Below are 23816 nucleotides of genomic sequence, written 5' to 3' on the forward strand. Positions count from 1 at the left end.
ACCATGTGTAATTACATGAACTCTCCTTAGTTAATTGTGCATAGATCTTGTGAAGTTATGTCCTATCACGGAATGTTTGTTGTGATAAGTAATATTAGAAAGGAGGTTATGCAGTTTGGAGTCTTCTAGAGCATAGTGGGTGGTAGTAATTCTAACTTTTAGAAAACAATTTATTATTAGTTGTCTGGCTGATATTTTCTACATATGTTTGTCTTTGCTGTACTGTGGGATATTTAATTTGCTTTTTTATTTTTCTTTGTAGCATAAATATCTACTAAATGCTGATAAAATCACAATTCTGTTCTAGAATTTCTGCTAAAAACTGTAAGGGAATAAACACTTGTTTCATCTTTGTATAAATAGGTTGATATGAACTTCATGAGGAAAATACCTTCAGGAGCAGAAGCATCAAATGTGTTAGTGGGAGAAGTAAATTTTTTAGAAAGACCTATTATTGCTTTTGTGAGGCTCTCCCCTGCTGTGCTTCTCTCGGGTCTCACAGAGGTTCCGGTTCCTACACGGTAAATAAATGCCTGGAAAATCTGGCTTTGCTTACACAGTAAGATAATAATATTAAAGATCTCAAATAGATGTAAAATATTATATGTACTCAATTAAGCTCAAGAAATGTAGACTTTTGTTTAACATGATGCCAGTCACTTGTTGCAATATTTGAAGGAATGAGATCCACTATAAAATTCTCTAAATGCTTTAAATGTATGTAATGATGCTGTCTTAGGCAAGTCTAGAAGTTGAAACTTAAAGCTGACCTGGAGTAAAAGCAACGAGTCTTCCAAGCTTGTGTTGCCATTTTAAAGAGGGGCATGAAGGCTGTTACAGTTCCCTTCAGCACAACGCAGCATGACAGTGGGGAAGTCTTAAGGCCTATCTAATCTGAAGCTCTATACAAATATGCTGCATATGAATAACCTAGGTGGTGGAAAAATTTACTTTTTTAAATTATATGCCCAAATCTACATGATGGACACTGGGGAAACTAATCTGCAGCTGATACATTGAATTGGTTTTCAATCTTCAATATACCATCCAGCCTGGTGCACGCAGCCCAGCCCACCAAAATGATGGTTCTCATCAGTATACTGTGGGTGTCTTTACCACAGATAATCAAAATGTCAAAATGCAGGTCCCATCATGAAGATAGCAGCAGGTCATTTAATCAGTCATCATGGATGACACTTCATTTACTGTGCACGTTGATGTATTGGGCTGTTCTGTGGTGTTTGGCATAAATTTATATATGTGTTTTGGTGGTGTTGGTTTTTTTTAAATGTTTTAAAAGTGATCAGAGTGCCTGTTTATCTTGGTAACTTTATGTTTATATACTCCAATGAAAAGCAAAAATAATTTTGGCAGTGTTCTTATAAATAGATGTGAGAATTTTCAGAGGGTAGTTGACGTTAGTGCTTATAATATTCCTTGGGAAATTCCAAAATTTCTGCATACAGATTACAGTATTAATGTAGCTAAAATTATCCTGTCCTAAATTTTTCAAAATGGTGTAGACTTGCAGATTTAGAATGGCATTCTTGGTTATGAACATGCAATCTCAGTTTCAGTTAGGATAGTCAACTTGCAAAGGAAAAAGAACATTTTGCTTTTTGTAGTGTGAGGTGAAGGGAGAACACTACTTTTTACAAACGCGTTGTACTTAGGAACTTGTTTTTATGGAGTGTAGGGAGAAAGTTGTGAAAAGAATTACTGACATTGACACTTTAGTTTGTATCCTTTTGGATTTATCAGATACTAGACACCAGCCCTGTTAAAGGTTGGGGGTTTTTTGTGTTGTGTTTTGACCTTTTTTTTGTTGTTGTTGTTTTGTTTTTAAAGTGTGATAACTATTACTGTGATTGGAAATACAATATACAAAATACAGAGACTTGTCTGTTAACATATACTGCAATCCACCCCCAGATTGGATTCCCTTCCCAAAATGTCACTTTTGCTTTCTTAGGTGTTCAGAATGCAGGTTCCCTTCCTTTCCACTGACATAGGACAAGAATATGACTATATAAGTATGTCCAGTGTGTTGCTTGAAGTATGTTTGTGCATCCACTGTGTGATGTACCCAGTCACTGCAAATGCGAGGGGTTTAAATTCCTGTGAAGAGGTGATCATTGTGGGGCTAGAAGAGGTCATAAAGTTCCTAGGCCCTTACTAAGGGATTTCTGCCAATGAGAATGTCAGAAAGGCTTATAATCCGGAGGAAATATTCATTGGTCTCTAGCCTGTGGGTTTCTACTAGATTTACAGCATTGTAAGGCATAATTAAGAAGACTTTGGGGTAATTTTGGTACAGGATTCAAGTTCCTTTCAATAATGATTTTGAGGCGAGTCTTTTCTTAGTCTTGCAGCAGTCTTAGTAGATTTGAAATGGTGAAGAACGTATTTTTACTTCACTGCTAAATTTTATTTAAATATTAGTTTGAAAGGACCCTCTGAATGTATTCCAATGAGTCAGCTGTATTCACTTCAATTGCTTTTTTCCACACAGCTTTTTGTTTTTATTGCTGGGACCAGCAGGAAAAGCTCCACAGTACCATGAAATTGGAAGATCAATAGCAACACTTATGACGGATGATGTGAGTGATATATTTTTGAAGAAGTCTAGAATAATGTATTTACTGACTGTTTTCAGTAAATGTATTCTGGAGCGACAGGTTAAAGAAGCAAAACCAATAAACTATATAAATGAAGAACTATAAACTTATTTAATGTGTTAGTGAACTAGATAAAAGTAAATTACCTTTTCTCCTTGTCTTTCTTGAAGAAATCCCAAATGTATTTCTGAAAAAAATATTTTAACTTTGATGTATAGATTTCATTTTTGTATTAAGTCAGGAAATAGAACTATTAAATAGAACTGTGTCTGATACAGTAACTTGTATGTTGAAAAGGACACGGCAAAATGCGTCAGTGTTCAGGACTGAGAGCCTAAGAATGCATGTGATAGAGTCATCACAGATAAGTTCTTATGAAAGCGAGGTCAAATAATTAAAATTAGAATTTTATGAGGCATTTGAAGTCATATGCTTTGAGCTGTGGTGGATGGTTTTAAAGAGCACAGAGGAGTCTGCACTTTGTAAGACTATTGTCAAACTGAGCAAAATAGGATGTTTTAATTCTGACTTTGCATTGAGCGCCACCTACTGAATTGTTGGTTGTTATTACGGTTATCTGATAGAAATTCTAATGTTTCTTTATTCTAGAACAACTTCAAGTTTGGAAATGTAAACTAGAAATTGGTCATTTTACAGTTCAGCAACTAGTCTCTGAATACAGTATTTGTTCAGTGTGAGATCTGAATATTAAAAGTTGTAGTTGCGGCTTATAATTTTTTAGTTTGTCTCATTTTTAGTAATACTGGAGATCATTGAAATAGAAGAATTGAAAATTTTCAGTGATCTAAGAAGACTTAAATTAGACCTTTTAAGCCTATTTAAAATTAGAAGACTTAATGGCCAGTCTTTGGAGACAAACAGTTCAGGTTTCAAATGTACAGAAGCAGTTTAGGATCATCTACTGCAAATAGTTGTTTGGGTTTTTTTATGGTAAAAGTAGCATTTTTTTCTTCTCTGTATAAAATGCACCTTGGGTGTCAGGGATTGTTTTGTTTAAATACTCCCTGTTTGTCAATTCAAAGTTTGTGTTATAATAGTTTGTAAAACTACATAGGATTGGGTTTTCTGAGTAGTAGGAGGATTGCTTTCCTGTGCTGCTTAAGAGATCTTTTAAAATTAATTAAGCTAAAGATATACGAATGAAGTTCTTATTTTTAATATTAACTTGTATTTTGGTTTGAAGGATATTTAAAGTATTTTTGTTCTGATTTAGCACAGCGTATTGGCACAGTGGCTGTAAGGCAGAATTATTCAGGCAATAGTACATGAACTTGATTTACTGAATATTGAAGATTAAATATTTAATTACATTTAGAAATAAACTCAATATTTGTTTTGAGTTTGGAGATATAATTTCCTTATTTTATGTGCCATAGGGGTGTGCATGCAGGTAGTTCTTAATGCAAAAGTATGCAAATAAAGTAAAAGCCTAACTTCTGAGGACCTTTAAAAAATTCCCATGCCGTTTTAAAAATAACGAAGTGTTCCTTGTAATCAATTCCTCTTTCAAAAAAAAAAAAATAATCTTGGGTACTTTCTTCTTGTAGGTTTTCCATGACGTTGCCTATAAAGCAAAAGACCGAAATGATTTGTTGTCAGGAATTGATGAATTTTTAGACCAAGTGACAGTCCTGCCTCCGGGAGAATGGGATCCATCTATACGAATTGAACCACCAAAAAGTGTTCCTTCCCAGGTAAAAGACAAAAAAAATAAAAAGTCCGTTAGAGGCCTTGCATGATTTTTACTCTGAAAATGTCATTTCCTAATTCAAGTAAATTGTAGGCTGAGTATAAACTTCGGTAAAGCATTAGGAAACCACCTCCATTTGTTTGGAAGAAAAAGTGTATTGACCATTTGAGTAAAAAAAAAAAAAGTGTTGAATCATTTTCCTGCTATGCTTTCAAGTAAATGGTGTTTTCTATATTTCCTTTTGTAATACTGCAATGAGTTCATGTGAGATATAGGAGAATTGATCTGAAATTGTACCTGAGTTCCTATTGCAAATTTGGATATTATTTTAACAGTGATCAGCAAGAATGTTGCATTTTCTTATAAAATCTTATATTTGCATACAACATGGATTGAAATGTTTTAATGTATATTTGCTAACATATAATGTTCATAGAATGTTTATGAAAGAGAGAGAAATGGATCATATTGCTCAGTTGCGATACAAGCTTAGAGCGAGAGCCAAGGGGAAGCTGGATCTTAGAGGGACTCTGATTTCTTCCCTTTCTCCCTGAGGGGTATTCCTGCTGCCAGAATCAAAAGTTGGGGGAGACACTAGTGCTTTTAGTTTAGAAGGTTGACATTGTGCTGGGGAGCGGGTACAATGGAAGGGGTGTGATAGCAGTGCAGCGTATTCATGAATAGTCTGAGGCTACCATTCAACTTGTTTCCAAAATAAGCAGGGCTCAGGCTTTTGGAAGGCAAGCACAGCTGAGAAATTTATGAGGAGCTTGCTCAGTAAGGGAATGACTTCTCATTTATATTAGAATGACTTCTTATTTGTACTTCAACTAAATGTTGTGTGTATCATAAAGTGAGGTTAGTTTCTGTTAGAAACTAGAGGCTTCTGTTGGAAATGATTGAGGAAAAACCTCTAAAGATTTCTATACCTCTTGGTTGAGCCTCTACTGTGTCTTAAGGTAGGCTTTGTTTCATGATGTCTCGGGGACATGTTTCTTGTAGAAAGGGTGGAGATTAATACTGTTGTGCACGGTGCTAATAAGATCTTTTTTGGGATGACTATTTCTACTCATCTTTACTCAACACAAGATGAATTTGGCAAATGGAGCACTGCTGATAAGCTGTGAACATGGAAAAGATTTGGAAGGCATAGAGTCTCTGCCCGCTGTCTTTGAATTATACTTTTTAGTGTAAAGGCAGTCTTAAAATATGAGGTTTTTTTCCCCCGCCTTGTTTTTTTTTTTTTCTGTAGGAAAAAAGGAAGGTACCTAAATTTCCAAATGGATCTACTCCTACAGGAGAGACTCTGAAAGAAGAAGGCCATCATGCTGGACCTGAACTTGAGAGAACTGGAAGGTGTGTTCACTTCCCTAAATACTAGCTACCATAAAAATATAAGTGATAAATCTTCACAGTTTTTAATGATGACATTTGAACATAAAAAAAATCATGGTAGAAGTGTCAGAGTGAATCCTTTTTCCTTTTCAAGTGTTGGATTCTTGCCTATAAATGCCAATCTGCTTAAAGCATTTTCAAGCCTGTGGCAATGTTTCTCAACACATTTGCAAGGGATTTCATAAAAGATGCTGCCTAATTTAACTAACTGACTTTTAAGAGTTGCTTTTTAATTTTTAATTGTCAAGAGCATGCGATTATCATAATTATAGTAGGAATATGCAGTTTTCAGTATTGGGCTAGGTACTAAAAATTGCCATTAATGCAAATCTGTTTGGTTAAACATGTACAACATGGAACAACAAGGAATATAAAGTGGCAAAAAATACTTTGGTTTTGATTAGGATTCAGTTTTAGTTACGTTTCTGTTAGATCTAAAATAAAATTGAAGGAATTTCTTTTGGTTGAGTTGCACTGTTGCTCTCTAGTAACTCTGAAATATTTGCCAAAAGGCCCCCAGCATTGGAAATACATGGTTAACATTAAACCATAATACCTCATATGAGAGAGTAGAGATTAAATAAACTGAGAAATTCTGGAAAAGATGTACACTGTTGTTATTCCCAAAATAATAAACTTCCAAATGAAATGCATCTTTCTCATACCTTTGCAAGAAGGTCTTTACAACATTTGTATTGACCTTTACCATTTTGACTTGATTATACTTCCTTTTTGGCTTTTTGCAGACAGGATGTGGAGCAGGGAAGTTCATTTCTGCCCACAGAATTCTCTCTAGATAAGACTATTGTTTTTCTTAGGAAGGGACTATCTTTATTTATTTTATACTTCAAATTAAAATCAGTTTTTTGTAGGTGCAAATTATACCTAGTGTTCTGGAGTCTTAAAAAAATTTTGGAAACTGCCAAAAGCTTTTTAACTTTTTGCTAGTAACTTTCCAGTTGAACTGATTTATATATGTTTGGTTTTGTATTTTCATTTATAGAATACCTCTATGTTCTAGATGAAAACACTGCTAAAGATGATAGACCTAAATTTATTTATGGACCTAACCATATCTATGTAAAGAATTCAAATTAAAAAGCTACAACTACTTATTGGTGTCATAATATTGAAATGTATCAATTTATGGTCTTGGTTGAGATTTAACATATTTCTTCTGTTCCTTGTTTTGAATATTGTAAGACAGATTTGACTTAATATATTATTTAGGTAAAATCATTTGCAAAGATATTTTATCAATAGCTAGCCTATATACAAAAATACCTAGCCAGCTTTTAAAATTGTGCATAACTTGCTTATATTTGATAACTTGATTATATTTGGAATACTACTGAATTGGAATAGATAAGATTCTCATTTACATTTAAACTGTTATGCTTTAATCTGGATTATGAAATAGCTAATTTGTGCTGGCAATAAGCCCTGGCAGTCATGTGTAGCCCATAGTTTTAAACTAGTTAGAATCCTTTAGTGTACAGTTTGACGAGTTTCATCTCACCTATTTAGGCTTTTTGGTGGTTTGATACTTGACATCCAAAGGAAAGCACCTTTTTTCTTGAGTGACTTCAAGGATGCATTAAGCCTGCAGTGCCTGGCCTCGATTCTTTTCCTATACTGTGCCTGTATGTCTCCTGTAATCACTTTTGGAGGGCTCCTGGGAGAAGCTACACAAGGCAGAATAGTGAGTACAAAGAATGGTAGTGGCCAGGCTTTTAGACCTTCAGAGGCAAGTCACTGTGTGCATTTGTCTCATTTATTTATACTTGTATTTGAAGAATTTACCCACAGCACTTGATTAGCCTGCCCCAAAGCAGATCTTCCCCAAAAGGTAATTGCTGTGGAAAATGTGGGGAACCCATGTGAACAGGAGAAGATGCACAGTGGAGGTAAAAAATGTTTATCCTGCCTTACTGGATGAATGGCTTCATGAATTGAGAAAGGGCTTGCATTGCCTTATTTTTGGCTATTAAAAATAATGAATAGCAGTAAAGGTGCACCATCCCACTAGGCCTACTTTAGGCAAAGTCAGAGGCTCAAGGTGGATAGCCAAGAACATGTACTGGCCTTGAGTAGTAGGCCTACGAGGATGATAATGCCTGCAGTGAATGGGTAGCAGTCAATTGTGTATTTAAATAATGGACAGGATATGTATATGCTTTCACTAATTGTATGTTGTTAACAATAAAAGAAAGTGGCTAAGATTTATGAGCAGAAAATACTCTTCATTGTAAACAACTTGAATATAAACCATACACATACAAAATTTTGGTCGTGGTGTGTTGGGCAATAGTAGATAACGTCAGCACCTTTTCAACCAAAATAGCATTGTGCTTTGGTTTTTGGAGCAGGGAAAGAGTACTTAACAACAGACAGCAACCTTAATAACTTGGTGCTTGTGTCCATTGGCTTGTGAATGAGTTAGTTTGAAGTGTATTTTCTGTTTTTAAATCTCTTATGAAGAAACAAGGCTCTGTCATTTTGGGGGAGGGAAAGATGTATTCAAATATGTCCATTATAAATTTTGTGACCCTGGTAAAGCTTATGATGCTATAGAATTCTTCTTGATACTTAGATCAAGTTTTCAAGCTTGTACTATATTAAAATTTAGTTAACTATTTTCTCTCTTTCAAGTAATGCTGTTGACTCAGATTTTTGTTTATTGATGTAGCACTTCAAGCTGATAGCAAATACAGAAATAAATTTTATCTCTTCTGTGTGCTGTTTTTGCCACTCTAAATGTAAGAATGATTATCAAAATGTCGATGTAATTTTGAATGTACATCATGTATAATTGTGAGAATATGCTCCTTTTAAAGCTTGATTCTTAAACACCTTCTTTCTTTTAGCTATCTGGAATTGTTTGCGGGTTTGTTCCTGCCTTCAGATACTTGGTGTGCATCATTGAATATAAAATTTAGTTACTGCACACACATGCTCAAGCACAGTAGCTGACATTGTAAGGTACACAGTTTGTGTTTGAAACCTTCCCTCGCATTCCCAGAGGTCATCACCTCCACAGTACTCCTGTCCCTGCCACATTGACTGAGAGCCCCAAGGTTAATGCATTGACTAACCAAAAGCACTAAAGAACAAGAGACTGGGATAATATATATATTTTTTTTTTCTAATGTAATGAACAAAGGACTCGTATTTTCATTTTTAATAGCCCCAGTTCAGCAAACCATTTTGCCCAATTTTAGATGCTTTCCTGAATTGGAGCTTAAGTTTGCATATTGTTTTCTTAGACTTCTATGGTTGCAAAATAACACTCAAAAATTCCCCCAGAAACCCTTTAATCTGTAATCTGTGTTATCTCATAGTTGTAAACGGTGTAGTTAACAATTTTCAATGATTTTCAAGTAACTTTAATATCATTTTAGTATCTTAAAAAGTTCTGTCCCTCTCTTTTGAGGTGCATTGTAACTTTTTTTTAGCAGAAAATGTTATAGTAAAACATTTAATTCAAGAACTGAAGTAGATCTCTTACTTCAATGAAAAGAAATGCATTACCAGGTGGGACATTGGTTTACTGCTCATCTATTTTTGGTGTCATGTATACATAAACTGATATTGTTCAATAATTTCCCCTACACCTCCACCTGTCAGTTTTTTCTTTTGTAATCCTTGGTTGACTGATGCAGGTATGGTACGGCACACCGTATCATGTTTTGGTACAGGTATGTTGCAATATATCTATATCTATTTTCTTTACAGAGACAGATAATTCTTTCCATAAATTACATGTTGAGTAACTTTTTTTTGTTGTTTAAACTTGTAGTAATTGTTGGTATGTTTTCCCTCCATAGCTAGCAGGACTAGTAACTTGTTCTCATGGTTTTGAATGGCTTTATGTTTCTCAGGAGTGAAGTTTTCAAAATCTTTTGTCTATGGTATTGTTACTGCAAAACTGTGTTAAGTTATTCTTGTCTCAAACATCAATATTAATTGCAATGTTTTTACATCTTGTCTTGTTTTTAAGTTAACGCATCTTAAAACTGTATTTATGCAGATGTGATGCTAAACACTAACCTGAAAGGCAGCATAGTTACAGCAGTTTCTTTTCCCCCAAACAGAGTGCAATAGAGTCTCTCTTTGGAGCCTCATTAACTGGGATTGCCTATTCTCTCTTTGCTGGGCAACCTCTTACTATTTTGGGGAGCACCGGACCAGTTCTAGTATTTGAAAAAATATTATTTAAATTTTGCAGGTAAGTGCTGTTTGTATTAGCTTGATGCGCTTTCTAACTTTCTAGCCTGTTAGAATAGCTGTAACTGAAAGCAGATATCACTTAAAAGTGGATGTCCATGAAGATGTAAATGCAGTGGTAAGAGATTAAGAGATGAATGTGGTTTGGCAAAGCTATGAGGCATTGGTGCACCTTAATGAGAAAATTGGTGATAAGAAGCAGCTAGGGATTAAATAAAAGTTATGTTCTGACTGTGTGGAGATGCTGGCTTTGATTCTGCAGGGGTAAACAGGGATTGGTCTGCCCTCTAGGAGGGTAGTTCTAGGTAGGTCTGGAAAGGTCATCACCATGATGCTTCCCAAGCTAGGTAGCTGCACCCTCAATCCTAGAAATGCCTTGGCGTGTTGCTTTGCTTTGGTTGGAAGATGAGACAGAAAAGTTCCTGCTTCCTTCAGAACTAACATCAAGGATGAAAAAAATGGTGAATATCTATAAAGCTTGGCCTCAGTATCTGTTTTCAAATAGAATATAGCATAGGTGACTTCTGAGCACAGTTAATACTTTTGTTTCTTTCTTCACACAGGGATTATGATCTTTCCTACCTCTCCCTGCGAACTAGCATTGGTCTGTGGACAGCATTTTTATGCATAGTGCTTGTAGCCACAGACGCCAGCAGCCTTGTGTGTTACATCACTCGATTTACTGAGGAAGCTTTTGCAGCGCTCATATGCATCATATTTATTTATGAGGCATTGGAAAAGCTTTTTCATTTGGGAGAAGTGTATGCCTTCAATATGCACAGTGATTTGGATAAACTGACTTTATATTCGTAAGTACTAAGTTTCTATCTGTTAGTAAAATACATAGGTAAAATGTTTATTAGAGACATACTGTGAACTAAACTGCAATGTGTGCCTCTCTGTGGAAGGGTAGAAGGAATGCTGGGGGTGGTATGAGTATGAGAAACCTCAGAAAAATTCTATTCAGGATGCTGTGGAATTGAATTTTCTGTGTTAGTTATGGGTGGTTGGAAGGGATGAGGGGCTGTGACAATGCTTGCTTTAATTGCAGCTTTATTAAAGGTCACTCTGGAGATGAAAGGTCAGAATAGGAGTTCTGCCTTGACACTTCTAGAAATTATTGCTTCATGTGTGGACGCATTGGCATGCTTGTTCATGTTACTGCCTTGACCAATGAGTAAAGATGCTTTCTTTTTGTCTCATCATACTTACTGTTGCAATATATGCAGTTGCTTTAAATCTGAGCAATTTATGCATTTGTATCATTAAATTAGCCCACTGCATACTCAAAATTGTGTCTTACTTCAGAGTGACCAGTTTTGGCCATGTGTACATCAGAAGGCATGCCAAAATGCAAGATAAATGGCTAACTACCAAAATTTTAGAGAAGGCTCAAAGTTGTAGACGTTAATGACGTGTCTGGTTTGAAAAGGAATTGTTGAAACTGAGTCATCTACACCAATTTTTAAAACTAAACTATTTCAATCTCTCTGTTTTCTCTTATGCTAGTGTACAATAGGACTAATTGAAGTTTGGCTCACTGTGGGATATTAATGCTGTATAGAAACCTGAAAACCTTAATTTGTACACACAGAAAACTATTTGTGCCAAGTTACTTGAATTATGTAGAAATCTTTTGAAATTACATGATATATGTTAGTATAGGGTTGTTGGAAAGTGGTATCATTTGGATTATTATCTTCATCTTTTATTCACAATATGTAAATGTCCACATATATTGTCAATTTCATTTTATTTTCAGGTGTCATTTATTTAAAAGCTGGCAGATCATTCAAATAATTAAGTCAACATTTTGCCTGCTTATAGTTCTTTAAAATACATAGTTTGGTTTTTTGGTCCAACCTGTTAAACCTCCTGAGTGGTCGCTTCTTTGCATCTTCACTTTCCCTATCCCTCCAATAATGCTAGTTTGTCATGCACATTCTTGTTAACGTCATGCCTTGTGCTCTGCTGCTTTCATAGAAGGTTGGGATAAACTCTGGTTTAAACTCTTTAGGATTTTTTTAAATTACTGCAAATCACTGCATTTTTGCACATATGGCTTAAAAGCATGCAAACTTTTTTTTCTTGCCCTTCAGATGTGTGTGTTCTGAGCCTGAGAAACCCAGCAATGAAACTTTGCAGATGTGGCAGAATATGAGTATATCTGTGGAAAATATAGCATGGAGTAACCTTACAGTTTCTGTGAGTATTCAAAAGCTATATATATGTGTATGTACGTATAAAAAATAAATACCTACATAATACCAGACTTGATTAATATTTTTCATATAGTTTCTTTCAGACTGTTTTCTTTAAAACTGTATTTTTGAACTCTTACTCTTCCCATAATACTTTAAGTAGTCATTGTAGTGGTTTGGATGAGTGAGTCCATGGCAGTAAATGCTAACATAAATGTCTGCTTGAGGTAGCTACTCTAATCCTGGTAGGCAGAACAGTCGTCTTTCTGAAGTGCAGATGAATGTGATGAGATGAAAAAACAGAGAATTGCTTCCTCCAGTTTCCTAGAAAGAAGAAACACGTATTTTTAAGAAGTTGTGAAGATGGAATCTGCAGTTAAGATGTGGTCGCAAACGTGTTTCATTAGCTTGTTAGACCTTGGTATAAAAATACAACATAGTCAAAGAAACTACCTAAATAGTGATTGGAAGAAAACAATTCTTTGGAAAATTAGAAGGTCAAAAGAAAAGGGGAAGAGCTGTTTGAAGGAATAGGCTTTGAAAACATTACGTTCTGAACTGGCTATTTCATACAAGGATCTAATTTAGTGAGTAGGTGGAGAAATGTTACCAGGTGGATGTGATATTGAAGGCTTTTAGGAAGAAACATTTTTACTGTTTAGTAGTTAATTGGGTGGTATTCAGTTGCCTAAATGTGGCTGTCTGCAGCCACTTTGCATACTCTGGCATATGGTTTCCACCTACATCTTGAAAGATTTGGATCTGCGATAGATTGTGTTGTGTTTGCCAGCTGCATGTGCCTAGTTTGGCCGTCTTAGGATATCTAAAATGGCAGTAGATACCTGTGTGTGGGCTCTCCTTGTGTCTGAGCCTAGACATTCACTCTGAAAGTAGGTGTTTTGCACAGCAGTTTGTTATCCTGAAATAATGTGAAGCCTACTGTGGCTCTTCTGAAACAGACAGCACATGTTTTTGGCATTTCAGGATGAGGTAGTGATGAAGGAAAGGACACCCTTTCTGGGATTGTGAAAGTTCCTAAATGTGCTTTATATCAAAAAGCTGAAAGTTAAGTTGAATATACTAAATGAATAAAATGTAGAAATTGAAGGAGTTTTTATCTTTGCAGGAATGTGTAGAATTCCATGGTGTGTTTCGTGGATCAGCTTGTGGCCATCATGGACCATATATTCCAGATGTTCTCTTCTGGTCTGTCATATTATTCTTTACAACGTTTTTCCTCTCCTCTTTCCTTAAGCAATTCAAGACCAAACGCTATTTCCCAACTAAGGTAATTCTGATTAGAGACTACTGTTATCTTGTGATAAATGCATTAGTTCAACTTAATGGAGTTGAATGCTATTTTGCTTCAGAACTTTGTGTGGAAAGATTTCTTTTAAAACAGAAAAGAAATTAAAACTAGAAAATTAGCTAATAGTTCCAAAAATGAAGACATTAGCTGAAAGAAATGTGCTGCAGAAATTTCAGTGCTAAGTCTCTACTTTTGTATAGTTACAACACTAAACATTAGAAGACATAAGCAGTCCATCTCCCCATGTTAATGGGTATTGCAGGTATCATTTGGAGAGATAATACTGGCGCTATTTTCCTCACCTAGCTTTATGAAACAATTCATTGCTTTCCCCAAACTGCTGATGTATGAAATAGCAGTTAGATCTTCTATAACCCTCAGCTCATTCCTGCAGTGTGTTCCTAATGTTTAATAAAGTCACCTTTGATAACCTGAATCTGCCGCAAATTATGCCTCTCCTATCTATTAAAACATCAAATGTATGAATGTTGATTTTGGAACAATTCAGTGATGCTGTTGAATGAAGCTACGAGAGACTAGCTGTGATGGCCCAGCCTCCTGGTAGGATTGAGGGGACAGGAAAATGAGGAAGGCATTATTTTAAGTAATTTGCTTCTTGCAGTAGATCACTTCTAAATGAGGTTGAAGAGTTGTACAGAATACTTACCTTCTACAACTTTGTGCTATGCTGGCAGGCAGCTTAACTTGTAAATAAAAAGAGAAAATGACTATAATGTTCAGTGGTGTAGTATAATATAAACAGATTTCATTATTCATAGGAGGAAAATTGTCTTTCTATACAAGAAAATTCTAATGATGTAAAAACAAGAGTTAACACAAGTCTTTCTTTAATAGGTGCGTTCTACAATCAGTGACTTTGCAGTATTTCTGACCATAGTAATCATGGTTTTGATTGACTATCTCGTAGGAGTACCTTCTCCTAAGCTTCATGTTCCAGAGAAATTTGAAGTAAGAAAGAAATCCTTTTATAAAATTTAACTTTTTAAATGCTTGCGGTTTCACATACGTTAGAACAATAGAATTGTGTAGAAACAGAAATTTATTTTTTTTTATTTGCGGTGCCATTGATGAAGTAGTATCTCTTTTCTGTTTTGGATGTATGTCTCATCTGATAGAAGAGACTATGCTTTATATTATAATACCAATGAAAAGGAAACATTTATTTGTGCAAATGTGCAAAAATGAAGGAATGGAATGGATTTTTTTCAATTTTCTATATAAATGTTGTGTTCACATGTAACAGCTGAATCAGTCTTTTGGTCAAAGCCATTGGAAAAAAAAAATTAAGCACATGTTTAAGAGTCTGTTGATCTGTTCATTGCAGCTGTTTGTAGCAATAAAACCTGCATTTTCTTCTAGTCATTTAATTCTTATTGTTGATGTTAATTTTTTTCCAGCCCACCAGAAAAGACCGAGGATGGTTCATAGATCCTCTTGGAAGAAATCCTTGGTGGACACTATTGATAGCTGCTGTTCCTGCTTTACTCTGCACCATTCTGATTTTCATGGATCAACAAATAACAGCTGTTATTATAAACAGGAAAGAACATAAGCTGAAGGTAATAGTAATTTTCAAAAAGCTCTAATGTTGTGTAAGTCAAGTTTATTTAAATCGGATTCATTCTGCAAGTCTGTGGAATGTTACCAACAGCTACTAAATAAATGTTTGTATTGACTAAGAATGAATATGAAATTGTGGACACTCTCAAATTATCTAACTTCTGTAGTTATTAGTTATTTATCAGCTAAGTTATAAATACGATATCAGATAAATAGAAAGTTTATCAAATGATTTGTTTGCTTAATTTTACAGAAAGGCTGTGGTTACCATCTTGATCTGCTTATGGTTGGTATTATGTTGGGGATATGTTCTATCATGGGCTTACCGTGGTTTGTTGCTGCAACTGTCCTGTCTATAAGTCATGTTAACAGCCTCAAAGTTGAATCTGAATGCTCAGCACCAGGAGAGCAACCAAAGTTTTTGGGAATCCGGGAGCAGCGAGTGACGGGATTGATGATTTTTGTCATGATGGGGCTGTCAGTGTTCATGACCTCTGTGTTAAAGGTAACAGACAGTTTTTCCAAAATGTTTGTATTTTCTTTGTGGTTTTGATTTTGATACTGTGATTTAGCATTTCATATGTTAGGAAGTTTCTTTTATATTAAGTAAAATGTACCTCTAGTCATTCTCAAATTGCTTTTTTTAACAACAGGTGTTAGTTGACTAGGAATGATGGAAGGAGAGGTAGGAAAATGAAATCTGAACAAGCTAGAAATATAGTGAGTAGTGAAGAAAGCAACCTTTGTCCCTGTTACCTGATTTTCTTGCCAGATATGTTTCGGTTTCTCAAGTCCGTGTTACCTAAAATAGTTCTTCTGTAGTTTTTATGTGAGTGTATTAGTGGAGAGAGAAAAAGTGTGATAAAGATAGAAAGTTACTTGAGTGGAAGTAATATAGTTAGGAGAAGAAACAGAAAAGTCTGATTTAAAAAGTGATCATCAGAAATGACATTGTTCACTTCTCGTTCTTATCTTCAGCTTATTAAACTTCCCTTGATTTTTAAAGTGTCAAGATTATCTTATGCATCATCACGGTGTAATAGAGATTTTGCAGGTTGTATTGTGCTCTCAGCTTACACTTTGTCTCTTAATTTATACCTATAGTGCCCTTCTAATCTTTAGTGGAAGAAAACTAGTCAGTTTGGTTGGCTTTTTGTTCAGATTTGAGTAAAATCCATTCAACTTCTGCTTTGTTGTTTCGAATTCAGTAGTTAAAAGAGAAATGAAAAAACCTGTCTTTTTTGTTGCCAAGATAGCAGATATGGCATAAATTGCATAATTGCTAATACCTTTAAAGAACTGTAAAAGTCTGTTTGAAGGCAGATCACAAGTCATTTCAGAAAAAGGTAGCTTCTAGTGCTGTTTAAGTTTAGATAATGGGAAGAAATAAATCTACGATCACACAGCTATAGTTTAGTAATTAGAGCTACGTATTAGAGATTCTTAATAGTTGACCATTTGCATGTGTTAATGTAAAGGTCTGAAAACAGGCAGTAGCAGCTACTAAAAATGAGTATTCAGATTTGACAATCTCTGATTGAAAAGCTACCAAGAGCTCAGCTGTATAATGCAGGTGATCAGAATCAAAAGCAGAAATACTGAAATAGATAGATTGTTGCTCAAAAGCAAAAGATAAAGCTACTGGTTGCTGAAGCCAGATGTTTTCCCCATGTTTTAACAGCTGATTCCTAGAAACTAATCCTTGTATTTTTTTATAGAACCAAGGGTAATGGGAATAGGAGTTATTACTGTTTGTTCTTTATGAAGTGCTTTTCTTTCTCAATGTGAATGGCTGTTATTATTGAAAAGAAGGAAGGAGAACAAAGCCTTGCATCTGTAGGTGGTTGTACTTTTGCTCTGTGTATGGATTTCTACTGATTTAATGCAGTAGGTATTAACATCAGTGAAGTACTAGCATGTCAAATTATAGAGCTTACAGTGAGGACACTAGTTTTTATATATATATATATACCTATGTGTACACACACATATATATGCAGTAATAATCCTTAAGGCATAGGTTTTTTCCATGTTATTTAAGTTTCACAAAAGGCTTTTGTTCAGGCTTGATAGCGGCAGTTTTTATTAGGATTTCTAATTGTATCTTGGCAGTCATTTACCCAGAAGTTACATGAATTCAGGAGCAAAGAAAGCTTCACTTGCTTTGTGTAAGCTGCAGAGGTTCAATGCAAGTGCAATCAGGGGACAGATTAATTATCTTAGTAAGCTTTAAATTGATATTGTTACTGGAGCAAAAATTAGACCTGAATAATTAGCAGATTTTCATAGCAGTAAATATGGTGGGTTTTTTGTTTCATCTGCTCCAGAAATGCAAGATTAGTCATCAAAAGTAAAACTTCATATGGCAATTTCATGAAGTTGATGATGGTCTCAATACAGTTCCTACGAGATAGCAGCATAAAGCACTATACTTAGCATTAAAGAAACCTTGGTTGCAACCCAGAAAATTGAATGAACAGGCAGTCAAGTACTTTTTTAGTCTTGGTGATAGTCTTGTTAGCTCTAGATATTTTTGCTGCTCAATGCATGTATTTCCTCTATAAATAAAGAGCCTCAGCTTTTACAGATTTCACTGAAGTAAAGTATAAAGTAAAAAATAACTAGATCCATGTCTTTCACTAATATGGCCTGCAGTGTTACACCATGTGGATTCCACAAGTAACTGTAAGTTTTTTCCTCCCCCAGTTTATTCCAATGCCAGTTTTGTATGGTGTCTTTCTTTACATGGGAGTATCTTCATTAAAAGGCATTCAGGTAAAGTTTGATTTTAATGAGCAATTTGCTTTTGTTTAACATTAAATGAAAAGAAAACTGTAACACACTACTTTATGAGCAATAATAAAATTAGCCTGTCTTGTCTGAATAGTATGTAGGATAATTTCCTGAGTGTCATGTTCAGGTGTTCTTACTGTGTTGTGCCTTCATGTCTCAGGTCTTTTGCAGTTATTCTTTCAGTAGTGTAGCTGAGCAACAAATTTTCTGCAATTTTACTACAGATTTATAGTAGTAATGGAGGGGTGGGTGGGGAAACCAACAAAACAGCCCTCAGCTTCCACCCCGTCGAATGTTTAGTGCCCTTTGCTAGTATTTTTTGGGGTTTAACATATGTTTCTAGAGTCACTTAAAAATGTTTATTTCCTTCTGAATGGAAAGAAAATAATTAACTGACAGATGATTTCATTTTTCAATGCAGTTTTTTGACCGTATAAAACTGTTTGGAATGCCTGCCAAACATCAGCCTGACCTGATATATCTACGTTATGTGCCACTCTGGAAGGTCCATATCTTTACAGTTGTTCAGCTCACTTGTCTAGTTCTGTTGTGGGTGATTAAAGCCTCTGCAGCTGCTGTTGTTTTCCCTATGATGGTAAGTTTTCTGTTTTACAAGTTAATACTTTTCCAAGAGTATGCGCATCATCCAAGATGTCTTCAGAACGTATTTGCTGCCTTAAGAAAGAAGGGAGTAGGAAAGAAACAAAAGAACCTGTAGTACTTCACTTTTGAAACACAAGGACTTCTAATTTCCTGAGAATAAGAAATTCAGTTGTGAGTAGCTATTGAAAGTAGGAATTATTTAACTTCATGGTAAGGTAAAACTAATACTGCAAAAAATGGCTTCATTTAAAGATTCTGAATGTACTGAAAGTGTGCATGTGTTTTTGTTAATTTAAAAAGTTGATTATAAATTATTTTATTTATGATTACCTTAAGGTTCTAGCATTAGTGTTCGTTCGCAAGCTCATGGATTTATGTTTCACCAAAAGAGAGCTTAGCTGGCTTGATGATCTTATGCCAGAAAGTAAAAAGAAGAAAGAAGATGACAAAAAGAAAAAAGAGAAAGCTGTAAGTGTGAAAACAACCAAACAAAGCACGTTGTAAATTACTAGAAAATGCTCAATGAGACTTATATGCTCAGACCCCTTAAAATTCTTTTAACTTTATATACCAAATGCACATTTTAAAATTCTTTACTAATGAGATTTAATGCTAGATGAACTATTACTGGCAATTAACTTTAAGGAAAGTCACTGTTTCAGTGATGTTATTACGAACTATGACTCTTACTTGTGATTAAAATTAGCAAGCAAAGTGGAAAGAAGCAACTTTTAGCAGAAAATGTTGTTTTCTTTGATGTTCATCAGGTTAAAAGGAGAGAAATGGGAGAGGGAGAGAAAAAGCAGTGGAGCAGGGATCTTTACCCTGCTTAAATAATCACAAAACTTTTCATACTATCAGGGATGTTTTGCTCGTGTGTGTTTGCAGAGCTGTAGTTAATACCAACTGCTAATTACCAATAATACAGTAATATAGCATGTATAACTTCTCCACAAAAATCTTAACAGTCCACCAGCCAGGTGAATTCCTTACAAAACTTGTAACCCTCTCCTTCCCTGCTCCTTCATTCCCCCCTGGATAAAATGCTTGTAAGAAAAAAGATCTCAAACTATATCTTCTGCATTCAACTCCAGTACTTGCAGGGAGATGCCCCTTACCCTGTGGAAATTAACTGTCAGCATGAGATATTTCTTGATTTGTGCTGCATGAACGATTTTAAACTTTTCACTTGAAATTTACAGGAAGCAGAGAGAATGCTTCATACAGGGGACAATGAAAGTGTACACCTCGCATATGGAGAAGCAAATTTGGATTTTCCTGTAAAAACCCTAAAATACAGGTATAATAAAATGTCAGTCTATTAAGAGGTTTTTGTATCATGTGCTGTAATGTGCTTCATATGAAATTGATCATGTATGAGTTGAACTTATTTTTTTCCCAAGCTTGTAACTCAACCATGATTAGGAAGTATGAAGATGTATAGTGCTATAGTAGCATTTTTATGTTGCATTGTTTTTTAAAACTGCATCTTAATTATAAATTTACATGACCATCTTGAACAGATCAGATGACTCAATTTCGACCAGCTGTAGTCAAGGTGAAGAAGCTTACTTGGTCAGTTTCTGTGGAATACTTGTGTGTTAATGTGCATGAAAAACTGAGTATTAAGCAACTAATAGCATCAGTTGAGCCATGTGTTTACCAGCCACTTGGATTTTTCAGAAAAAATCTTAAGTATGCAGTTCTTTGATGGTTTATTTAAGTGAGGGCTAAAGTCTATCATTTCTATCATTAAAAAAACCCAAACTTTTTATAAGCAGACATTTTTACTTCAGAACATCATTTTCTGAAAGTAAACGTGAGGACAGGGTTACTGATTCTCTTCCAGAAACAGAAGTGGTGGAATTTCACTGATGGAAAGTTCCTTCAGCACTGGAAGGTGTTTTGTCTCAGTATGTATCTCCCTTACTGGGGATGTATTCAGCTTAGCTGTCAGGTATTCTGCAACTGTCCAGCATGCCTGGAAGATGTGACTGATAAATAGCTTGCCAGCTTTTTTTGTCTCTCTAATACTGAGTGTTCCTAGGTTAAAAATTTGCTTTGCTATGGACCTACTGTTGTGTCAGGTCTTCCCTGATATGAGTTGTGGACAGGCAGGCTTTTGGATTAGACTGTTTTGGATTATTGCAGTTGAGTGCTATTGTCTACTCTAAAAGCAGGCTTAATTAGACTTTTGCAACTCAAATGAAAATGCTAAATACTAAAACTTTTTTAAAAAACACTTGAGGTGCAAATTGCTCTCACAGTAGAACTATGATTTCATCAAGTGTGTGCATGTGTCTTTACTATATATTTTACTGTCTTGCATCTTCTGGGGATTCCTGAGGAAAAATGACCTTGAAAGATTTCTATGCAATTTGAAAAACTCATAGAGATACGGGGTTAGACTCTGGAGCTTAAGTATGGAACAGAAAATGTATCTACATACAACAATTAAGTCTGCTGTGCACATAAATGTGTGGAGGGCAAAGGGGGAAATAGGTTTGGAAAGCTTACCAGCTGTGAAGGTGAACTTACTGTCTGCAGGACTTGAGCGGATGGTGGCAAACAGACCTTGAAAAATGTCTAGTAAGGCTTTGCAGGAAAAAAAATAACTTGAAATCTGGCTAGATACATTGGAAAATTTTATTAACATCCACTCTTTTACCCTTGATTATTTCCTGGAAGCGATTTAAAATAATTCTCATTTATGAAAGGCTTAGCAGAACAGTATGATTACTTTCATTATTTCTGAGCATGCAAAATAATTTTCTGAAGTTACAGGTAACTTAGAAATGAAACATCTCTCAAATATTCTCAATGTTATAGTGGTAGCTATGCGAAAAACTGTTTTAAGATGCTACGTGATTAAGGCAGCACTAATGAGTTGCGTTTTCAAATTTTTGTTGAAGTATGTTTATAAGACATGAACTCAACTTGTGGCTGTGTAAATATTGAAAGAAAGCACAACTGATGTAAATGATGAGTGACAGTAAGTATAATGTTGTTGCGAGGTATTGAATACTAACCAGAAAGTATGTTTGTTCTTTAGCCTTGATCCCTCAATTGTAAACATATCAGACGAAATGGCCAAAACTGCACAGTGGAAGGCTCTTGCCATGAGTACTGAGAATGCCAAAGTAACCAGAGCTAACCTGAGGTAGCTATAATTACTCACGCATTTTCTAACTAAGGTCTTGTGTTTAGCAGCTAATAGCTGGACTTGTATATCTTGAAATGCATCTCAAAAAATGAGTATATGTGGTTTGTAAACTCTGCATTGAATTTTTACTTTTGAGGAACTTGAAGTTCATTTTTGCTGTTTACTTTGAAGTTAAACAATTTCTATAAGGAATTCATATTATTTTGCTAAATGTGTTATTACAATTTTAAAGTTACTCTTTATTTGCTTAATACAATTGTATGCTACTCTGGTGGGCTTAGGGTTTCTAAAAGCTTTACTAGAATGTATATGAGCATGGAAATTGTTTGATCCTGAACATTAAAAATGCCAGTGAGAATAAAAGGTAAGTCCAGCACTTTCATTGTTGCTTTATGCTGCCCTAGGGTCTGCCCCCTGTTTTTGTGGGTGGGTGAGTTGGTTTGGTTCTCCCCAGCTCATTGTTAATCCCTAAAAATTAAACCTGTCTCAAATATTATCTTCACTGAGTATGAAATAAACTTGAATGAAGTACTGGACAAATTAGGAGTCCTCAGTACTATGAACATTTCCTGTAAGATGACATGCATCTTCTGCAGTGCCAGGTGCCTCTTTCTCAGTGAGCTCCCCATCTAACAAGAAAGTCTGTATGCAATGAATCATTCTGCTATTCCAACCTAATTTATTCCCTGTCAGGCTGAATCTATCAAGGGGAACAAACCAAATATTCATGTAGAACATCCCCAACTTCCTGAAAGGCCTGTAATTTATAGGGACTGGTATCTGTGGACTGCTCCATCACAGCACAACTATTGTTTAATAGTTTTTATGTAGGAAAGAGGGGAAAATTGGCCTGGTTGACATTAAAAACTAAGATTATGCAGGCCTGCTGTCTGTACTTGCATCTTCTTTTGGTTGATCCCCTTCAGCCAAATCTGTCAAAGGAAGACAAATTTCAGAGATGTGAAATTGTCAAGTTTTGTGTAAAAATGACGTCTTGGTGGAAGAGTTTGTGGTGAGGGAGTATTCCTACATAATAGTTCCAAGCTATTTGATATTGTTTAGCTTCCATCATAGAAACAGCAATAGTGGCTGGCTGCTTAGCACTTGTACACCATCTGTTTATTCAGCACGTGCATTGCTCCAAAATAGGCATGGAAATACGCTTTGTTTTTGTTGCCCCAGATAGTGGGGCAACCAAGGGTGAAGGAGGGGACAAGAAAAGAACTTGGAGGTATTGTAATAGGGAAAGCTAAAGAGACTCATTAGTGTAGGCACCATTTTCAGTTAATCTTCAGCCAGTATTGTTTAAACATTTTTAATAATTTAAATAAATGTTTTAAGCACTTTAAAAAACTTTGGTACCACACAAGCTAGGCTGGCAGGAAGATAACAGGGGCAATAGATAACAGAGTAAGTGTGTCAGTATACCCTCCTATTTTAATTGTTTCATTCCTTTCATGCTGAGTTCTGAAAAGCCTGTTAGAGAATCTGGATGCTTTGGTACGATATCTGATAGTCATTGGGTGTATAAGTCTTGAAGAGATACAGGTCTGTATTTCTCTTTCCAGAAGAACTAAAATTTTTAGATTTGGTTTTCAGGCAGTTAGAAGTTAGTTCAACTCCATCTTGTGCTTACCTGAGTAGATTAAGTTAGTGTAGAATTATATGTAGCGCTAGTGAATTAGGCTTCTGACCCTTTGTAATGTTTTTTTGGTCTATTTAGGTCATATTCAGTATTCCATCTTTTTTTTTTTTTTTTAATCATATGGATCTGGAAAATGTTAGAAGGCAGAACTTTTTTGAGCTTTAACTCAATTAATTGGTTGCTATTTTGAGGTATTCACTACTCTTTTTTGTATAGTGGATGCTGGAGACATTTAGAGATGTCATCACTGCTCAGTCAGAAGTAATTCCCAGTAAATTTTTCATTTCGGTTCTGTTAAGGTTTTTCTGTGTAACACTCATCTGATAGTATGGACAGATGTTTAGTGCTGTGGTGAAACTGTTTCTGTGGGCACTGCTACTTTAAGATTCATAGGTTTCAAATGAGATGCAGTTTGAAGCCATCAATGTCTTTTGGAATTCCAGATGACTTGTTGTGTGGGTTACCATTATTTCTTAAACATCTTACCTTTTTAAAAAAATGATTTTTTAGATTTCTTTGTCTTTCCTAAACTGATCCAGATTGTTTTCTTCTTACCTCCACCGTCTCTCA

At 35.2% G+C, this 23816-nt stretch overlaps 1 protein-coding gene across 5 annotated transcripts in view; it reads left to right on the forward strand.

Annotated features, from left to right (window-relative positions):
• The window catches only part of SLC4A7 (solute carrier family 4, sodium bicarbonate cotransporter, member 7), a 67856-nt gene that overhangs the window by 38772 nt on the left and 5268 nt on the right, over nucleotides 1–23816 (forward strand). For 3 of the 5 annotated variants that reach the window (XM_014937748.1, XM_014937749.1, XM_014937752.1), the window contains 17 exons: nucleotides 364–521; nucleotides 2513–2600; nucleotides 4187–4333; nucleotides 5582–5685; nucleotides 7252–7426; nucleotides 9819–9952; nucleotides 10515–10760; nucleotides 12051–12156; nucleotides 13279–13440; nucleotides 14317–14430; nucleotides 14880–15041; nucleotides 15296–15547; nucleotides 17749–17817; nucleotides 18257–18430; nucleotides 18775–18906; nucleotides 19641–19738; nucleotides 21491–21598. In XM_014937748.1, the coding sequence (XP_014793234.1) occupies nucleotides 364–521; nucleotides 2513–2600; nucleotides 4187–4333; nucleotides 5582–5685; nucleotides 7252–7426; nucleotides 9819–9952; nucleotides 10515–10760; nucleotides 12051–12156; nucleotides 13279–13440; nucleotides 14317–14430; nucleotides 14880–15041; nucleotides 15296–15547; nucleotides 17749–17817; nucleotides 18257–18430; nucleotides 18775–18906; nucleotides 19641–19738; nucleotides 21491–21598 (2429 nt within the window). The remainder of the gene's footprint in view (nucleotides 1–363; nucleotides 522–2512; nucleotides 2601–4186; nucleotides 4334–5581; nucleotides 5686–7251; nucleotides 7427–9818; nucleotides 9953–10514; nucleotides 10761–12050; nucleotides 12157–13278; nucleotides 13441–14316; nucleotides 14431–14879; nucleotides 15042–15295; nucleotides 15548–17748; nucleotides 17818–18256; nucleotides 18431–18774; nucleotides 18907–19640; nucleotides 19739–21490; nucleotides 21599–23816) is intronic. The other 2 variants (XM_014937750.1, XM_014937753.1) reach the window with 1 other exon arrangement.

The sequence above is a fragment of the Calidris pugnax genome, unplaced genomic scaffold (assembly GCF_001431845.1).
Source record: "Calidris pugnax isolate Ruff unplaced genomic scaffold, ASM143184v1 scaffold11, whole genome shotgun sequence".
NCBI classification, from domain to species: Eukaryota; Metazoa; Chordata; class Aves; order Charadriiformes; family Scolopacidae; genus Calidris; species Calidris pugnax.